General features: G+C 45.5%; 1 protein-coding gene across 1 annotated transcript in view; it reads right to left on the reverse strand.

The window, feature by feature from the left end:
- galnt17 (polypeptide N-acetylgalactosaminyltransferase 17) overlaps positions 1-18,961 on the reverse strand; it is a 370,766-nt gene that overhangs the window by 18,207 nt on the left and 333,598 nt on the right. Inside the window, 1 exon segment of the mRNA XM_084329774.1 lies at positions 10,584-10,745. Within this exon segment, the coding sequence (XP_084185900.1) occupies positions 10,584-10,745 (162 nt within the window).

The following is an 18,961-nucleotide window of genomic DNA, read 5'->3' on the forward strand; positions in this document are numbered from 1 at the left end:
AGATTTGATTCTGCGTTGGAATTTTGGAAAACAACACTTCCTGGAAGATTCTATAGGGGTTCAAGGTTCAGAGTTCTGTATGAATATTTTCAATAACTGTTATTATTCGGTCATTTTTGTATGGGAGAGTCAGCTGAATGTCAGCTGATCTGGAGCCACGTGCGTAGTTGGCATCAAAGTCTAATAGAAAGAGAAGGGACACGCATCATTAAATAGTTTCAATGGTGCCACCCTGATAAAATAAAAAAGCTACTGTACATTACAGTAGATTTCATTATCTGTTCTCATGCACGCCTGGTGATACTAAATCCAAATTGAACTCAGGCATTTCAAAGAGAATATGTATGTGCGAAGGTTCAGAGTTCTGTATGAATATTTTCAATAACTTATTATTCTGTCATTTTTGTATGGGAGAGTCAGCTGAATGTCAGCTGATCTGGAGCCACGTGCATAGTTGGCATCGAAGTCTAATAGAAAGAGAGGCATTTCAAAGAATATGTATGTGCGAATTAATTGGCTTTAATAAATGGTTAAAGCAATAAATTGTCTGTTTCTTTGTTCATAGAGCATGTCGTAAAGCAGCTGTTCTCAACCTTGGTTTCTTGAAGAAGAAAAAAATTCGAAATAGCCGATCTACAAGCTTGCAACATATTTTCGAATATTCACCTAGAATGGCATAATTATAATCAAGTTTGGAGTCCCCAAATATTTTTCCTGTGAGGTCTTTGTATAAAAAGGTTGAGAACCACTGCAGTAAAGCATATGGACCATTTCAGCATGTTTCAACCTTCCTCTGTATGTTTTTAATATGTCTCATTTAAGCCAAAAATAATCACTTTACTCTATTTGGTGTTTTAAAGTTCTGCAGGGGTTGCTCCAAGCCTGTCTATCAGTGACATCACTGCCATTCAGGCATATGGCAGTAATGTCACTAGTAGACACCTTTTAGCATGCTCCCGGTGGAACTACAACTAATAATATAATTTAGATGTAAAGTGATTATTTTTCTTTATTAATGAGGCATATTAAAAGCATACAGAGGAAGGTTGAAAAAGTGCTGAAATGGTCATTCAATAATATCATTATTTCAATGTATAATGCAATATATATATATAGTTGAATCAATGTTGATGCAATGCTACATTATTTCAATGTTGCTCATATCATAGTTGAATCAACGTTGATTCATTGTCGGCTTTCAAATTGAAATTTCTAAATTTTGGTTGAAAATCCAATGTTCTTTCCATGTTGATCATAGCGAGCACTTTCAATGCCATTTTCTATGTCTGATATCAATGTTGATTCCAATCTTCAGCCTGACAAAAACACAATGTTGATTCAACGATTTTTTGCTATCTGGGAAGCCTGTGGTCAACTGTGGGAATTATAAAGGTTGTATTGTGGAGAAAACATCTCAACTAGTTTGTTCAAATAAACAAACTCTAATGACTAACCATTGAGTCATCCATTGTGTGGTGCCTGTCAGCCCTTTCGGAGGGATTCAAATAGAACATTCTTGAAAGATCCGAACAGTCAAAAACCGATTGACGCAGTCAAAAACCACGTGACGCAGTCAACCAAGTGACGCAGTCAAAAACCAATTGACGCAGTCAAAAACCAATTGACGCAGTCAAAAAACCAATTGACGCAGTCAAAAACCAATTGACGCAGTCAAAAAACCACGTGACGCAGTCAACCAAGTGACGCAGTCAAAAACCAAGTGACGCAGTCAACCAAGTGACGTAGTCAAAAAACCAATGGTTCAGTTATAAACCAGGAAAGGTTATAAAAGTCATAAAACAATGTGACAACCAAACCACTGGTCCAACCAAGAAACCATTGGTACAGTCATAAAACAATGTGACAACCAAATTATTATTTCAACAAATAAACCATTGGTTCATCATAAACCAAGGCCGGATGACCTTGAAGCAAGGACCAAATTAATTAAAGAGACTGCTTAACCCATCTGACTGTTAGCTAACAGCCCATCCATACTGCCCCTGTACATCTGCTAAACCTGCTAGCCGAAGACCAAGAGCTAAAGCCAATAAAAGGGAACAGTCGGAAAACGAGACTATTAAGCCCAGTTGGGAGAAAAGCTCATAAGTCAACAACGGTCAAAGAAGGAAAAGTTAGCAAGATGGCAGCGACAGAGGAGGAGCTGGAGAAGCTGAAGCAGAGGCGTTCAGCAGCCCAGACCGCTTTTGCCAGAAGAGCCAACCATCTCACCTCCAGGGCTCATTAACTAAATGAAAGTGAACTGAGAGGTGCATGGTCGAACTTCAAAATGGAGCATGCCAGAGTCACAGATGCTGGTTCTGATTATGGCACGGCCCTGAGAGAAGCGGACGATGAAGAGACCACAAAGAAGGCGGTGCAAGTCGACGAGAAAATGGCGGCGTGCGACCGTACGTTTGATGGAATTAATGACATCGTCGTAAAGAGCTTCTGGACCAGGTTTGCTGAATGGGACATTGCTACCCTCTCTAAAGGGGCTGAAGCAGCATTGGACGAGGCCGAGGCAACTGACCTTAAGAAGATGACTAGGAGGGAGCGCGAACGGAAGATTGAACTGGTGAATAAAATGCTGAATCGGGAGATTGGCGAGCTCTACAAAGCTGACAGACCTGATTCCAGTAACTAATTTAATGGAGTCAAGGGACCGTAGCAAGGAGCTAAAGCTACGACATGAGACACTGTGGGAGGAATGGTCGCGGCGAGACTGGGACCAGCCCGACAACGACGACGGCCTGCGAGAACAGGTAAAGCCTGAAGGCAAAGAGCACGGCGATAAACAAGCAGCAAAGATCGGTGCTCACCCAGACCCTGACCAGTTCTCCCCTGTAGTCACTCAAACCCCTGTAGGCGGCGTCCAGCCTAGCTTGCCCAGCATGGCCCCCAGTCTCAACTATGGTGCACTTCTGAATGCCATGAGTACACCATATGACATCTTCCACGCACCGCAAGGTGGTTCCGGCACATACCCCGGTGCTTACAACTCCAGGCCCCTGACCACTGTAAACTTCTCCCTCAAACCGTGGGTCTTGTCAGCCCAAAGTGGGAGGTCTGGAACTGTGGACAGCTCCAGTAACCCAAAGACAACTGTGTCTGCACCCAAGACTCTGGTGTTATCCAACCAGATGCGGGATGAAGAAAGCAAAGCACTGGGAGTTGGCTACGAACCAGAGACTGACAAGCTTCGCATAATGACGTCCATCAATTTCTCGAGAAAGCAAGGCAAGATGAGGACTGGACTCGATCTGCGCCAAGAGGAAAAGAGAAGTAACACTCCAAACCCCTTGACCCATTGAGTACTGCTAAGCCAGGTCGCTGGATTCTACGACCCCATGGGTCTTGCCACACCCATAAAATGGAAAGAAGTGATGATCGTGAGAGACTCCTACCAAGAAGCGGGCAGAGGAAATCCCTACAAATCTGACATCGTCACAAGGGGAGCAACTCCGGAGGAGCATTATGAGTCAGAGTGGCAACGAGGCTCAAAGTTCTTGGGATGGCCTGAAGCTGAGTGGCCTGTCAAGATGGCCAGCAAAATTGTGACCAACATCGCTGATGACATCCAAAGACTGCAGAGAAAGGCATCCTCAGCTGTAGTTACCAGGGCTCAATCACAAAAGCTCTCAGGCCCCAGCAACACTGACGTTGGTGCAGACTCGAGAGTCTCTGCGCTGCAACCTCCGCTGAATGACCAAGGTCCAACTTCAGCAGCAGACAGGCCGAAGAGGAAACCACCCTGGGGTGTTGTTCTCGTGAGCCTTGTCGAGCCCAAATGGTTCGACAAGCCTGTCGCCCAGGTTCGACGAGCTGCGGAATCCTGGCTGAAGGCAAAAGACCAAGCAAACAGGCCAAAGAGGAAACCACCCTGGGGTGTTGCTCTCATGAGCCTTGCCAAGCGCAAACTGTTCAGTAGCCTGAATGCTAAATACCAAGCCTCAGATTCAGCAAAGTGGGAGGCAAGGGGACCAGAGCTCTCTGCAAGAGAGAGAACTGTGGCCTTCCAAGACTTGGCCCTTGCAGCCCAAGACGGCATAAACTTTCAGGACACAACCCTGAACCGCCTTGTTGTGACCAGAGATGACAACACAGGACTCTTGCTTTGCGGCGGTAGAGTCCAATCGTGGAGTGAAGACGGAACAGCTGTACCGTTAATCCCTTACAAATCATGGCTGGGGACCTTGCTGGCTAGAGAAGCTCATGAGGCCAATCATGAAGGCATTGCAGCCACACTGCTGCGCACAAGAAGAAAGGCTTGGGTAGTACAAGGTCGGAGAACTGTCAAAAGGGTGGTCAACGAGTGCGTCCCTTGCAAGAAGCAGAGAGCCAAGCTATGCCGGCAAGTGATGGGAAACCTCCCTCCGGAGCGTACCAGCAGGGCAAACCCATTTGAGCATACCACACTGGACCTTTTCGGCCCCTTTGAGGTGAGGGACGCCGTCAAGAAAAGAACCAGGAAGAAGGTATGGGGAGTCGTGTATTGCTGCATGGCTTCCAGGGCCGTCCACGCTGACCTTGTCGACGACCAGTCTTTGGAGAGCTTTCTTCAGGCCTACTCCCGATTCACTGCTCTAAGGGGGCATCCCAGGAGGTTATGGTCGGACAGAGGCTCAAACTTTGTAGGCGCCAAGCCTGCCTTGAGAGAGTTGCACAGGCACCTAGCATGTGTGCAGAAGGCATCGGTCGAGAACGCAGCCGCCAAGAATGGCACTGAGTGGCAGTGGGACTTCCATCCTGCGGATTCGCCCCACAGGAACGGAGCAGCAGAGGCAGCTGTTAAGCTCATAAAAAGAGCTCTCAACAGCCTCGACGGAACCACCGGTTGCTACACCTGGGGGGAGTTCCAGACCCTCCTCTACTCGGCAGCCAACTTAACCAACGAACGACCCATCGACGCCAAGGCACAGGAACAAGAGGACACAGTCGAGTACCTAACTCCTAACTCCCTTATCCTCGGGCGCACCGGACAAGGAGGAGACATGCAAGGGATTGATGTGGAATCTCATCCGTGGCGCAGGCTGAGGGCTGTCCAGGCTGGGGTGGACAAATTCTGGTCGAAATGGAGCGAACTGGCAGGTCCAAACTTGTTCATCCGCCATAAGTGGCACCGAGCAGAGAGGAGTGTCAAGGTTGGAGATGTGGTCTGGATCGCAGACCAGAATGCCTTAAGAGGACAGTTCCGGCTCGGCCGGATCGTCTTCACGTATCCAGACAAGAAGGGGGTGGTCCGTGACGCGGACGTCACAACCTGCATAGGGTTTCCTGCCCCCCATGTATCCAGGCCCCGGGGAAAGGACTTTACCCTGCCCACAACCATCGTCCTTCGCAGGGATGTGCGGAGGCTGGTGGTCCTGATTCCGGTTGAAGACCAGCAGAAGAAGTCCTCACCATCGGGTACCCAAAAGACTTTGTGACTCTCTTTTGTTTAGTTAGCGGGTAACCCTGTGAGGCAACTGAGTGGTTCAAGGGCAAACCTACACTCAGTAGGAGGAAAGGTGGTGGGGCCCACCTCCTTAGTTAGTTTGTGTTCATGATACGGGTTGTGTTCACAATCTCCCACTTACCTTTGAAGGACACTTTAGTTAAAAGCACTTTAATGTAGATACTTACAACAGTTTGATTTAAGGCTGAGATGCCCATTAACACTCTAGTGACTTGTATTTATAGTGGCCTGTATTTTAGTGGCCTCCTTGGATTGTATCAGTCGGCCAAGTGGGAGGTGTCAAGACTTTTGGTTTATTTAATATAAGGATCAGATATGTAAAGGGGTCTAAATAAGTTAACAGGTGTTTGTGATTGGGACTGAGCATGCGCAGTTCACGCAGCTGCCTTTCAAATGGTGGCTGGCTGTCATTCTCACTATAGCACTGACAGGATCACATCGCCCATTGGTAAGTGGACTTTATTAAGGGATTGCAATGTTAACTTGGCTATGTCACAATGTACAATGTAATGTATCATGTTGGCTGCTGGCTGCTAATGCAGCCTGCGGATAATATTTGCATAGTGCACGGTGTTAGTGATGCTGGCTGAATGAATGAACGTTGTGTCTGAATGTTTGCCGCTAGCTTGTGGCTAGGCTAACGCTCCTCGCCGAAGGTGCAAAGCTGAGCTAGTGTCTTGGTGGCTTTCCCGGTTTGTCACGGTGAGATTCATGTGGGGAACTTTGGTGTGTGTGTGTGTGCTTTGATGAATGAGCACTGCTATCTTGTCCGCTCAGTGTGTGGGTTGCGCTCAGTGACTCACGTTACGGAGGAGGAAGTAAACATTGCCATGCATTCTGGGAAATGGAGTCATTCTAGTTCTCCCTCCTTTCACCCAAAATTAAAGGGGACATGACATGCTGGTTTGATAAAGTGTATAGTGTAATGTATATTTATAAATAATATAAATATAATTATATATATAATATAATATATAAAATGAATAGTGTATGTATATTTGATAGTGGTATTGATATATTAATATGTATATTGATATTAATATTAATTAATTGATTGATTGATTGGTATTGATATTAATATATATCGTATATTAATATTATGATTAATGTGTATGCACTGCATTTGTTCTGTTTCACAGGTTTTTGACCTATGGTAAGCCTGTGGTCAACTGTGGGAATTATAAAGGTTGTATTGTGGAGAAAACATCTCAACTAATTTGTTCAAATAAACAAACTCTAATGACTAACCATTGAGTCATCCATTGTGTGGTGCCTGTCAGCCCTTTCGGAGGGATTCAAATAGAACATTCTTGAAAGATCCGAACACACACAGGTGTGTTTGATTTGTCTGTAAACAACAAATGCTTGCTTTATGCAGTCATTTAACACAAAAGGATGACCCTAATGCATTGCAAATTTGCATCAAATTCAAAACAGAGTGATGCACAAAATAACTTAAAAGAAAATAATAATTTAAAACAATGAATAAAGTGTGCATGAAATAATAGGGGAAAGAAAATGTTAGGAACTTGTTACATTCACCCACACAAGGGCTGAGGACTCACACCCCCCGCACCCCCCTCTCTCACACTCACACACACACACACACACACACACACACACACACACACACACACACACACACACACACACACACACACACACACACACACACACACACACACACACACACACACACACACACACACACACACACACACACTTTGAGTCATAAACAAACATAGTATCAATGAGAGTATCAATAATTGTTTTTTCTAAAACGATAATCGTGCGTTAAAAAAAATAGTGGCGTTAAAAGAATCGTGCATTAACTCGTTAATAACGCATTCACTTTGACAGCCTTAAAACGCATTCAAATTCAAGTTTCTCTGATTGGCCATGACGCCCATGTGACCGCGGCAGCGCGAGAGAGCGGCAGTGCGGAAATAGGCTGCATCCTCCACGTCAAGAAAGACAGACAGGCATTCTCTGTGACAAACCCTAACCTTAACCAACTCCGAAATAATGCCTAACCTTAACCCTAACCTTAACCAACTCCGAAAGAATGTGTGGTAAATTTCCAACATAGATCTAATCAAACTGTTGTGTAAAAGTCTTAAAGAAACAGTCAAAGTGGAACAACAATCAAACTAAGGTATTATATTTAGAGATAACAGCTGCCTGAGTAAGTCAACGCAAGAATCCTCCCAACAGGTTGTGTCCCGGGCCACTTAAAATAGCCGGCTGTAAAAGCTAAAATAAACTGTTTGAACAAGCCAATCTTCTTCCCCTTTCGGGAGTGATTGAACAATAGAACCACCTGGTTCCTAGGGTGGGACAGGAAGGATTTCAGATAAGTCCTAGCGAACACAATGAGGTGATGAGGTTAAAAGGGTCAAAGCGCCCATGAAGTGTTATCAGCTGTTTTACGGCCTGGGGGACACAAGGACATGCAACTCTGAGTAGTAACTTATGTGTGTTTACTGAGGTAGAATGTTTATCATCAATGTGAGACTATTAGGCAGGAAGCTTTAGTTACCCACACACACATTCACATACACACACACACACACATTCACATACACACACACACACACACACACACAGACACACACACACACACACATAGACACCCACACACACACACACACACATAGACTCACACACACACATTCACATACACACACACACACACAGACACACACACACACACACACACACACACACACACACACACACACACACACACACACACATAGACACCCACACACATAGACACCCACACACACACACACACACACAGACACATAGACACACACAGACACACAGACACACATACATATATATATATATACACACACACAGATCAGAGATATGAGCATTTTGTACTGATCTGAACTACAGTTTGCAGAAATTCAATGTCTACAATTAGTTAATGTGTCTGTGCTGTTTTCATTTATGTTCAATTTGATTAATTGATTGTTCTATCCTCTTCATCTATGCTAATCAGTTTTATTCTGGTCTATTCTATTCAGTTCTATTCTGATCTATGGTATTGATTTGCATTCTATTCTATCCAGTTCTAATTTGATCTGTTATTCAGTTATATTCTATTCAGTTTATAAAATATTGATGTAAGCTAAAAGAATGATTAGATTTGGTAGCAATTTATTGAAAGTCAGCAGACTTTGTGGTAAAGAAATATATCTGGGTTAATGTGAAGGGGGTTGGCCTATTAAGCCAAACCCTTATTTTCAAATGCAAGCTTAGCAGGCCTGGGATTGGAGGAAAGAATTTGGTGATGTCATTCTGATGACATCACAAGATTATGCAGGTCTGGCTATAAGATCTGGGTGTGATGGGGGAAAGAGGACTCTGAAAAACCCAACCGACACGACAAGACCTCCTTCACCATCTCATCCAAAAACAGGTCGGCGGAAGGAACAAAGGAACTTTTTGGAGGGAAAACCAACTGCTTTGTTATCAGCAAGAGAACAAAGACTTTCAACCACTTATCAACTAGCATTCTCTTTACTGTTATATTAGCCTAGTTTTGTTCAATTACGGCATAGTGTTTTTGATCACAACTATAGCATTCTTATTGTAATTTGTATACACTCTTAAACTTTGATTAAACAGCTGTTATATAACCTTTTTCCTCCTAATTCCTTCTGCCTGCATCGCTGGAAGATAGAAGTGATTCCCAGAGCTTTAAAGGTAATGAATCACAACGCAGAGTACTAAAGCAACCCGGTTCTGAACAGAGCAGAACCGAAATAGCTTGGGAAATCCACTTCAAATGCCTAACCTTAACCCTAACCATAACTTAACCCTAACCTTAACCAACTCCGAAATAATGCCTAACCTTAACCCTAACCTTAACTTAACCCTAACCTTAACCAACTCCGAAAGAATGCCAAAACTTAACCAGCGGAAGAATGCACGTTTATAGCGAGAGATGATAAACGTAAAAAAAAAAAAAAAAAAATTGAAGTGATTCGAACTTGTGACCAACCGCACCGCAGGCTCCACAGCACGGCGGCGTACCAGTTGAGCTAAGCGTCGATGGAAAAGCAGCGGGGATTATGGCTACATAATGCCGCAAGCTCTGCCGCTCCGCTCCGCGGCTCCGCTCTGCGGCTCCGCTCTGCGGCTGCCGCGCTGCCGCGGGGCGTGTCGCAGCCAATCAAAACGCGGAAGCACTCGGCAGCACTCTTCGGCTGGGATTAAAGAATAGGCGCCCAGGACCTCCGCTCCAGTGCACCTCCCTGCCTGGACATCTCGTGCTGCACAAGGAGTGCTCCTGCTCTCTCTCGACACAGACCTGTGTCTTCTGCCCACAGCTGCACTAGGAGTGCACCTGTCCTCATCCCCCCAAGAAACATTCCCAATACCTGTCTGCCTGTTCAACTGCCTGCTTGGGGAATATTATTAAAACACCCTAAAACGCTCCATTCTCTCTTCTCCTGTGTTCAGCTATTGGGCTCTGCCTAAACCCATTCTCACAAAATCGGTGTAATTACAAACTGCACCCATGTGAATACAAGCAGCTCATTGTTCGCAGAATTCACACAGCGAGCAAGTGGGCGTGTTGATTATTAACATAGACTAACCATGTTCCATACACAACAATGTTGTACAGTTGGCCTTTTCCCGCTGATAGTTAAATGAAAACATATGGGTTGTGGATACAATGTATATCTGTGTATCTTTATTCTCTTCAATTTCATACCCGACCAAGGACAAGACACACAAGGCATTTGTCTCATCAAGATTTTAGTGAGTTTGTGCGGTGCGCCCGATAATAAGTGACATTGTGGCGGTGTGAGCCTCACAGACTACAGCAAAGTTGTACATTCATATTAAATGTGTGCTTCTCAGTGTTTCAGCCTGTATGTAACTATTATTAAGTGGTCATAATTTGCTTTTGCTAAGTCGGTTAAACCAAGTGCAGAACTTCCATATGTGAGAACACGTCTCCCATGGAGAATTGCGTGGTGTGTTAATAATCAGATGTGCTACATGTGCGAAAAGGCAACTCCAGGCAATGCCCGCACCTGATTCTCAGCGCATTGTCCCGAGTATATGTCTAAAAGCGTCCAGTGTCACGCCTCTTGCTGCTCACCTGAGTGAAGTGCCAGGTTTTCTGCTTGACGTTGGTCACCTTGTCACAGTTGAGAACCTGCGGGAAGCTGCTGATCTGGTCGTCCACCATGCAGCGTGTGTCCTCTCCCGTGCTGCCCAGAGGACCCAGGAACAACTGGCCCTCCTTAGTGAAGCGCCCCAACTGGGGGGTGGAAACACATACACATGTCAATGATTTATTTATATTTATGTGAATTAAAAACAGGCAAGGGACAGTGTTGTAAATGCAATCAGATGTTCAGAGGCTTTTCAGTTACATTATAAGCTTAGCTGACATTCATGTTGGTACGTACAACAGAACAAGGTAGAAGGCACAAAAATATACACAGTGTGTGACTACCAATGATAGATAGATACGGACCAATACCCTGCTTACTGCTGGTCTCTCCTAGATAGATACTAACCAATACCCTGCTTACTGCTGGTCTCTCCTAGATAGATACTAACCAATACCCTAAACCCTATTTACTGCTGGTCTCTCCTAGATAGATACTAACCAATACCCTGCTTACTGCCAGTCTATCCTAGATAGATACTAACCAATACCCTAAACCCTATTTACTGCTGGTCTCTCCTAGATAGATACTAACCAATACCCTGCTTACTGCCAGTCTATCCTAGATAGATACTGTCATGTACAAAGGTCTGATGACCACACAGAATAATAACTGGAGCAGGATGCACATGAACAACAACAGCCCCTCTCAGTAGATGCTTTTAAAGCACAGTCCCGGGCAGGTAAGAAAGCAACACACCAAACGTTTTCCAAATAGTAAATTATATATTTTATTGTGGTAGGGATTTAAACCTCCACAATAAGTGCACAGGGGAAAAGGTAGGGGAGGACAGACAAGATATACATATATACAAACAAACACTTAGTAAATAATATAAATATAATTGTGCCAGTCATGGGACACAAAGAGAAAGCCACACGATATCACTCCCAGACAGCTAGACGAGAGGGCAACCTCCTCACTCCATTCTGGAACATGGCAGTGATTCAAATGAGGCGCCAGGATGTGTGTCATCTCCCAGTCTATATCCACTCATCTCAACTGACTGTCTGTAGGTGCACCAACCAGGTGCAATCAATCCAATCAAGGAGATGAGTGGCATCTGTGAAACAGAACAGGAGATTAGGAGATGACACAACATCACACACACAAAATAATACTAACCTGATGTTCACATGGTCTTCCAAATACAGTAATAATGATAATGACCAACCCACATACCCATGTATGTCACACCTCCCCCCATAAGAGCGAACCTGCAGGGTTAGCAAAACATTATTACTTATTTAACCAACATCAGATTAGCACCAACAGAACAGAAATAAATAAAAATCACCCTCCATATAGGCCATATATCACCTCCACATAGGCCACATGCCCCTATTTCGGGCCCACACGGTCGACCACCACATCACCCAAAACACATATATCGCCCTTAGGCACATCTCCCAATACCAGATGCATCAGCCGTCAGAACGTGGCCGGTGCATTCCTCATACCGAGGCCATGACGGTATACTGTAGTCAACCATCCCGGGGAACGAGGCAGGCACCGTCATTATGTACACCTTCCTGCATTCAGTAAAGAAAACGGGGGAGACACATCCGCATTAGGAGCCAGAAGGCAAGGAGAACTCCATGAACCATGGCTAGGTGTAGCTAGCCCCCTTTTTTTCCCCAGGGGGTACAGAGCCTTTCTCCTCATGACCTCCCTCATCGCCACCGGACACTGATACGCGAATTGCTTAATGGGGTTCGCACTCCCAACATCAACACCGTGCGTCCTGTAAGGCACATTAGAACACAACACAGCATGTGAAACAACAGTCCTGTCACATCTCAACTCCGACAAGACGCGGGCAGGACTTTTCATTAGCCTATTCACATGACACCAGCGTGTCCTTCTCCGCCGCTCGGGCGTATACAACATATACTTAGTGGCAGACACCTTTCTCTTTACCACATAATGTCCTGAGAACCGGGCAGTGAGCACAGTACCAGGCATGGGCAGCACAATAAACACCTAATCCCCCGCCTCAAATTGTTGTTCCACCGCAAATTTGCAAAACTCACCACAGACAGAGTCACCCAATGCTAGACCTTGGTCTCGCTTCCGCTCCTGTGCCCTAGTGACAGCACAAATAGAAGAAACATTGGGGTGATTATCAATCAATGCATCACACAATGAGTCAGTAAATGGAGCGTTTTCAACCTCCAACACAGGGACGACTTTACCCCCAGCGATATCATTCCCCATGACGAAATCCACGCCCTTCACAGGAAAACATGGGCGAACCGCGACAGGAAAACAACCTGTGATCAGTGCAGACTGTACATGCACCTTATGCAACGGCACGCGCACACACCCCATGTCAATACCTCTCACCAATTCACTCGACTGACAGGAGTCCACATCCAATGGTAACACATCAGCCAGGATGAATGATTGAGAGGCTCCTGTATCACGGAGTATTCTCACCCGTTGGTAGTCACCAACTTTACCCGACAGGGACACATAACCATCAAACAAAAAGGGTTCAAAAGAGCTATCCTGGTCAGGACATGACACTGTACCAATCAACCCCACCCCTTTCGGTTCCTGGGCTGACCCCCTTGTCTCCTGTCGATCCCTTAGCGCATGACAGTCCCTCACAATATGCCCTTCCTTCTTACAATAATGACACACAATGGGGGCCCTTTCAGACGGCGGTGAGCGTGGTCGGAATGCTCGCTCGTCACCCAAGGCCTTTTGAGACGGCGGTGAGCGCGGTCGGAATGCTCGCTCGTCACCTCCCCGAAACGGTGACTCACAAGGAGAGAACGAGCTGCCACCAACATACACACCATCACGCACCGAAACATGTGTGATTCCCACATATTTGTGGGTCAATGCGAACTCATCTGCTAAAATTGCAGCTTCCTGGAGAGTAGATACTTTGTGTTCATTTAAATACACTACGATGCGCTCGGGCATGCAGGTCTTAAATTGCTCAATGAGGACCAACTCACTCAAAGCTGCTACATCATCCACTTCACACGCCGAACACCATCGATTAAACAGAATCCGCTGTTCACGGGAAAAATCAACATGTGTTTGAGCAGGGGATTTACTTAGTGCCCTAAAACGTTGCCTATATGCTTCCGGCACCAATTCATACACGCAAGACAGCACTCTTCACTTTCTCATATTCCAAGCTGTCATCCATTGATAATGACTGGCATGCCTCCTGAGCCTTACCAGTGAGCTTGCATTGTAACAAAATCGCCCACACGTCCTCTGGCCAATGCAAAGCCCACGCTATACGCTCAAAAGCAGAGAAATATGATTCCACCTCAGACTCCCGGAAAATGGGCACTAGAGAAACGTGCTGGCTGATATTGAAAGGGGCCTGGGAGACTCCAGTTGAAGAGGGGGAAGAGCCACCACTCTCCAACTCCAGCTTCCTTATAGTCAACTGGAACTCCCTGTCCTTCTCCTCCTTCTCCTTCAGCATGTCTCTCTCCTCCTTTCTCTCTCTTTCCAGACTGTTTCTCTCCTCCTTCCTCTCCAGACTGTCTCTCTCCTCCTTTCTCTCTCTTTCCAGTCTGTCTCTCTCCTCCTTTCTCTCCTCCCTGTCTCGCATAGCCGCTCTCTCCTCTATCTGGAGACGGGCCAAATGCAGCTCAACGTGTGCGCGCGATTTATGAGTGGGAGAAAAAACAGAGGCATGTCCTGAGTGTACAGAGTTATTACTGTCATTCTACTCAGCCTTGGTAATGCTACCTCTTTGTTTTTGTACAGCACCAGCATTTCGATCTAAACCACCAGTGTCCTCGCTAGACTTGCCAGACTCCTCGCCGTGCGTGACGTCCTCCGAGTCATTTGCCTGGGCTATGGGCAAACTGAATATATTTTTATCCAACAACCCAGCCAGCACAATTGCCTTCACCTCCTCCTTAATTTTTGAACTTTGGACAGTAATGCCATAATGTTTGGCGACACTACACAATTCAGCTTTTGTGCAGATATCAAATTGATCCCTTGTAGGGTCCGCCAAAAAAACTTCCAAAGTAAAAGCTGCCCCAGCCATATCCCCTGCAGAATACGACTATGCCACAAGTAATATATGTATAAATACCCTGTGCTCCCGTAGCAACCCGCGTTACCACCAAACAAATAACAGGCACCAGGAAATAGCCACTCACCTACTCAACAATATCCGTGCGTAACACATTTAATAGCCACATTCCGCAGTATACAATTTAACCAATCTGATTTAATGCCCACATCTACCATTCATGAAAAACAATAAACGTTGGTCCTAACCACCTAACTAGGATCACCTGGGTAACACTAACTACCCAGTCTTAAACTACTCCCCCAGCGGGATGAGGACTACACATATCTTTAGTCGCTTACCGATTTCATTGCGCGCTCCACCGGAATAGACGACGCATGCCCCCCTCCCACTAACCAAGCAGGTGACCCCCTTTTACCTATGTGGCAGAAAACAGATTAGTTAAGAGGATTACATACAAGAACGGTTTACATCAATCAAACTGTGTAGCACGGACAATGGAAATACAACAATATAACTTACCAATGAAAAAACGCTATCTTACCTGACATGCTCCAATTGACAAGTTACAATGTTACATAACAAACAAGGAACTATACAATTGTGCAAACTAACGAGCCCACATGTCATGTACAAAGGTCTGATGACCACACAGAATAATAACTGGAGCAGGCTGCACATGAACAACAACAGCCCCTCTCAGTAGATGCTTTTAAAGCACAGTCCCGGGCAGGTAAGAAAGCAACACACCAAACGTTTTCCAAATAGTAAATTATATATTTTATTGTGGTAGGGATTTAAACCTCCACAATAAGTGCACAGGGGAAAAGGTAGGGGAGGACAGACAAGATATACATATATACAAACAAACACTTAGTAAATAATATAAATATAATTGTGCCAGTCATTGGACACAAAGAGAAAGCCACACGATATCACTCCCAGACAGCTAGACGAGAGGGCAACCTCCTCACTCCATTCTGGAACATGGCAGTGATTCAAATGAGGCGCCAGGATGTGTGTCATCTCCCAGTCTATATCCACTCATCTCAACTGACTGTCTGTAGGTGCACCAACCAGGTGCAATCAATCCAATCAAGGAGATGAGTGGCATCTGTGAAACAGAACAGGAGATTAGGAGATGACACAACATCACACACACAAAATAATACTAACCTGATGTTCACATGGTCTTCCAAATACAATAATAATGATAATGACCAACCCACGTACCCATGTACGTCACAGATACTAACCAATACCCTAAACCCATTTACTGCTGGTCTCTCCTAGATAGATACTAACCAATAACCTGCTTACTGCTGGTCTCTCCTAGATAGATACTGACCAGTACTGTGCTAACTGCTGGTCCATACTAGCAAGGCAAGACAAGCCACACACACACACACACACACACACACACACACACACACACACACACACACACACACACACACACACACACACACACACACACACACACACACACACACACACACACACACACACTGTTATGTACTAGGAGCCTGATCACTCCTGTGTCACTGTGCATGCAGGCCTGATCACTCCTGTGTCACGGGGCATGCAGGTGAGGGCTGCCAATGAGCTAATTGCTGCTGATTGGCTACCTGCTGGCAGCTTTAAAACCAGCCCTGGTAACACACATGCAGGGTCTGTGGTTAGAGAAGTGTTGGGTAACAGATAGCTATCACGGTCTTCTGTCCTTGTACTTTAGTTTACACCAGTAATTCCTTAATAGAGTAGCATTTTGAGTTTGAGCACAGGGTTTTGGTGTTGGTTTGCACATAGGTTGCGGGCCTTTGAGCCAGGGTCGTAATAGTTAGGCGCTCGTCCGGGATATTTACCCCTAGAAATTTGTTTGGTTTTTTTTTTTTTGTGTTACACGGGGTGTCATGGTGTTATGGTTTGGGTGGTGTTCGTTACATATTGTGTAACGTGGGGGCTTGAGCCGTTTCATCAAACAGGTGAGTATGCCTTATTTGTTTGTAATTTGATGTGACTACTTATGCTGTTAAAATATATAGTTTAGTGGGCACCACATGTAGATAGGAACAGTATTTTCTGGTTGTTGGTTAGCTTCCTGTGCACCACATACTCCTGGGGCAGTCAGGGAAGGGATTAGCACCATCTACTTGTCTGGTACCGTATCATGTACTGGACGGGTGGATGGTCAAGTATGATCTTTGACTGGTAGCAGGTGTGGTTGAAGATGGTTAGGTCTACATGGCATTAGTTTAAGGGTAGGTAGATTAGGGGGCCAGAAAACACAGGTAGTGTGGTAGGGCCTGATTTAGTGTTTCTTAGGGTAGACATGTGGTGGGCCGGTTTTGACTGCAGTTTAGATGTAGAAGCATATGTAGTCAGGTTAGAAGGCGCACCTGTTTGGATTTGTTTGTTGAATTTATTTTGTTTGTTTGAGTGTTTGGTGAGCATACCTGGTAGCACCTGACCTCCTGCGTGTATGACACGTCTATTTATTTCAGGGTGGTTGTGTTTTATTTTTATTTTTATTTATTTTTTGCAAACTAGAAAGGTGCGCTCCGTAGAGCTCACATTTCCACTGCGTTCCCTTCTGGTTGTTATTATTGGCATTAGCATTCTTCAGTGGTTCTTTAGTGGTTATTCGTGGTTCGTTAGTGGTTCTTCATGACTGTAAGGTAAAGTGAGTAGCTTGTGGTGACTGGTACAGTAACGATGGCTTCCATCAGGGACTTTGTTGATCGCCCGTCTCATGACATGTTGGAGAAGTTTTCCAAGGAACAACTTCTAGAACTTGCTGTACACTACAGGGTAGAGCTTACTGCAAGTGAGAAACGTTTGAAGCCAACTGCCTTGAGTGCTTTAAGGGTGTTACTCATTAGAGAGCAGGTGCTTGAGGAGAGGGTGGAGGAGCCTCCTTTGTCTGACGCGTCTCCGCTATTACCTGGTGCAGGGGGTGAGTGGAGGATTAGGGAGTTGGAGTTTAAGGAAAGGCAGCTAGAGCGAGAGCGTGAGGAGAGGAGAGAGGAGCGTGAGCTTAAGGAGAGAGAGAGGAGAGAGGAGCGTGAGCTTAAAGAGAGGAAAGAGGAGCGGGAGCTTAAGGAGAGACAAATGTTGCTGGAGCACGAGCGTGCGCAGAAGGAGCTTGAGTTTAAGCATGCTGCCTTACAGGCGGGTGCTCTGCATTCAGAGTCACGTTCCGGTTTTGATGTAGGCAGGAATATTAGGATGGTGCCTCCATTTTTTGAGAAAGACGTGGAAAGATATTTTCCCCTTTTTGAACGGGTGGCGACCACATTGAAGTGGCCTGATACCGCCTGGACACTGCTGCTACAATATGTTTTAGTTGGTAGGGCACAAGAAGCCTATACTGCTCTGTCCCTTGAACAAAGCGCTGATTATGAGCTTGTTAAAGCTTCCATATTGAGGGCTTATGAGTTGGTTCCCGAGGCCTATCGTCAGCATTTTAGAGGCTATCGCAGGTCGGAGGGACAGTCGTATGTTGAATTCGGAAAAGAGAAGGAGAACCTGTTTGACCGGTGGTGCACCTCGCAAAAAGCGGAGTCAAGGGAGCAGCTTAGACAGTTGGTTCTCCTAGAGGAATTTAAAAGGTGTGTTCCTGATAACGTTTCCACACATCTAAATGAGCATAAGGTATCGAAGATAGGCGACGCTGCTGTCTTGGCTGATGAGTTTGTGCTAACACACAAATCTGTCTTTGTAGAGGAGGGCCGTGTGGAGTCCAGGAGTAGTAGGCGTCCTTTTCAGGGGAGCCGGTTCCCGGCACCCGTGTCTGCTGGTCGGTTTACTTCGACTCCTAGGCAAGGTGGCTCTGCTAGTGCATTCCCAGAGGCGGTTATCTGTTTTTACTGTAAGGAGCCTGGTCATATCGTTGCTGGGTGCCCTGTGCTTAAGCAGAAAAATGTAAAAAATCATGGACAGGACACCTATGCCGACATTAGAGGGTGGGGTGCGAAGTATCAAAGGTGCAGACAGGGAGCTAGAGGGCTCCTCAACGTTTATGATGGATGGATTTGTTTCACTGGTTGGTGCATTAGGATCAAAGCAGGCTATTACAATATGGAGAGATACAGGAGCTTTCCAGTCTCTCATTCTGGATGGGATTTTGCCATTTTCGGAAAATTCTTCATTGCATTCCGGTGCCATTGTTCAGGGCTTTGGAGGAGGCTTTGTGAATACTCCTTTGCATGAGGTCTCGCTAAGCTCTCCCTTAGTATCAGGCAATGTTGTTGTAGGAGTGTGTTCTCACATCCCCATAAAGGG

Source organism: Notolepis coatsorum, assembly GCF_963971535.1.
Source record: "Notolepis coatsorum genome assembly, chromosome: 1".
NCBI lineage: Eukaryota > Metazoa > Chordata > Actinopteri > Aulopiformes > Paralepididae > Notolepis > Notolepis coatsorum.